This window comes from Palaemon carinicauda, chromosome 3 (genome assembly GCF_036898095.1).
Source record: "Palaemon carinicauda isolate YSFRI2023 chromosome 3, ASM3689809v2, whole genome shotgun sequence".
Taxonomy (NCBI): Eukaryota; Metazoa; Arthropoda; class Malacostraca; order Decapoda; family Palaemonidae; genus Palaemon; species Palaemon carinicauda.
This window is the reverse complement of record NC_090727.1, coordinates 67,595,842-67,597,719: the sequence shown is the minus strand read 5'-3', so window position 1 is coordinate 67,597,719 and position 1,878 is coordinate 67,595,842. Positions and strand designations below refer to the sequence as shown.

The 1,878-nt window shown below is 48.1% G+C and overlaps 1 protein-coding gene across 1 annotated transcript; it reads right to left on the bottom strand.

Moving 5' to 3' along the window:
• Positions 1-432: 432 nt before the first annotated feature.
• LOC137632291 (zinc finger BED domain-containing protein 5-like) lies at positions 433-1,513 on the bottom strand. The gene is made up of 2 exons (XM_068364198.1): positions 1,350-1,513; positions 433-1,114 (listed from the first exon to the last, which is right to left on the bottom strand). Exons 1-2 carry the CDS (start codon positions 1,511-1,513, stop codon positions 433-435), a joined length of 846 nt encoding a protein of 281 aa, XP_068220299.1.
• Between the last annotated feature and the right edge of the window lie 365 nt (positions 1,514-1,878).

Below are 1,878 nucleotides of genomic sequence, written 5' to 3'. Positions count from 1 at the left end.
ATCAATCTATCTAGGACAGTGATTCCAAACCTTTTTGCAATTGAGTACCACTTGGAAGTCCAGTACAGTCGCCGCGTACCACCTGGTTCCAGAGAAACTAAATTCAATCAGATACCACTTTATTTCTATAATTGTAAAAATAGAACGCGCAGATTAACTAGGAAAACAACAACTCAATGCGAGGGCTGTATCTGCTTCCTCTCCACCAGCTGGTCAATGTGGGGCATGACTGCTCACAGCACATCGGAAATCATGCCCGGGCGCAGCAAGACGGTTCCGGTTCTTCGACTTGATGGCCATGAAGGCTGAGAACCTCTGCTCGCACTCCCACGTCGAGGGGAAAATCAGTAGTTGGGGAACAGCGTGACGGGCTAGTGTCGGGTACGAGGAGGCTATGCTCACCCAGAAGTTTAAAGGAGAGCATTGTTTATGCTACGTCTTTGCTGCCTCATCAGCCTGGATATCTATGAGTTCCTCTTGTTCCCCGATCCCAACAGGCAGATCGAGTGGATCAACGGAGAACGGATTTGCGACGTAGGCACAACATGTCACGTCCGGGAAGTAATGCTTCAATTCAGTCTTGAGCAGTGAGAGATGATGGACAATTTCTTGGGCAAATTCATCAGTTGGCTCCCTCTCAAGGGTAGTCAGGAGTTCTAACATTCCGTAGCGTTTACTCTCCACTTTCTTCATCCACAGATCCAGCTTCCGGACAAACGCTCCAAGCTTCGAGATGAACTCTGTGACAGTGCAGTTGGGCCCTTGGAACGACAAGTTTAAGTGGTTCAGGGCTCCAAAAATATCTGACAGGTAGGCCAACCTTGAGATAAACTCCTCGTTCTCCAGATCTTTCTGAAAATCGTGTTCCTTCTCCTTGAAGAATACTAGAAGTACATCTCTCAGTTCAAAAAGACGCCTCGTCGTATTACCCCGGGAGATCCAGCGCACCTCTGTGTGGTACAGGAGACAGATGTGGTCAGAGCCAAAATCTTCACAGAGGAGCTTGAACAGTCGAGTATTCAGGGCGGATGTTTTGACGAAATTAACGATTCTGATAACTCGGTTCAAGCATGATAACAACTTCGGAGGGAGCACCTTAGCACAGAGGGCGAATCTGTGTATGAAACAGTGGACAGCAGTGGCGTTTGGTGCTACAGCTTTCACATGGGCTTGAAAACCTGACTTTCAACCGAGCATCGATGGAGCCCCATCTGTCATGCATCCGACCAACTTTCCCCAGTCCAGTTCATTCTGCTTGAAGAAATTGTCCAAAACGTTGAAAATATCCTTTCCTGTTGTTGTACTGGACAGATCCTGGCTCAGCAGTAACTCAGTCTTCGCAGCATTACTCTGCGTGAAGTGGACGTAGACAAGTAGTTGGGAGCAGTTGGTGACGTCCGTCGATTCGTCGAGTTGAATGTTGTACAGTGTTGTTCGAGATGCAAACACTCTCCAACTTCGCCACCTCCTCCTCTCCAATCACGTGGCTGACCAAGATCTTTGCTGCTGGCATGATGAGAGACTATGCAATGGTATGCGCTTTCATGTTTTTAGCCACCAGGAGACCGACTTCATAGGATGCTTTCACAATTCCTGCTTCCTTCTGGTAGATCTGGCCTGTCTTGTCCATGCGCTGCCGCTTCACGTTCTCGCCAAGTCGCTGGAAATAGCTCTGATCTCGGTCCTTCTTGTCCACGTGATTAGTCTTAAGATGACGTTTGAGCAGGCTGGGTTTCATGGCCGCATTGGAAAGGGACTTCATACAGACCACACACTGCGGAAGAGCTTTTCCTCCATGTTCGATGCAATGAAACCATACTTTATGTATGCCGGGTCATATTTTCTCTTCGGCATGTCAAATCCTGTGGATAAGTAAAG

Bases quoted from the DNA above. Each gene is read 5' to 3' on its own strand.
- LOC137632291 (XM_068364198.1), bottom strand. From the start codon at position 1,513: ATGCCAGCAGCAAAGATCTTGGTCAGCCACGTGATTGGAGAGGAGGAG. The intron at 1,115-1,349 runs GTAATGCTGCGA...TTTCATACACAG, and splicing joins CTACGTCCACTTCACGCAGA to ATTCGCCCTCTGTGCTAAGG.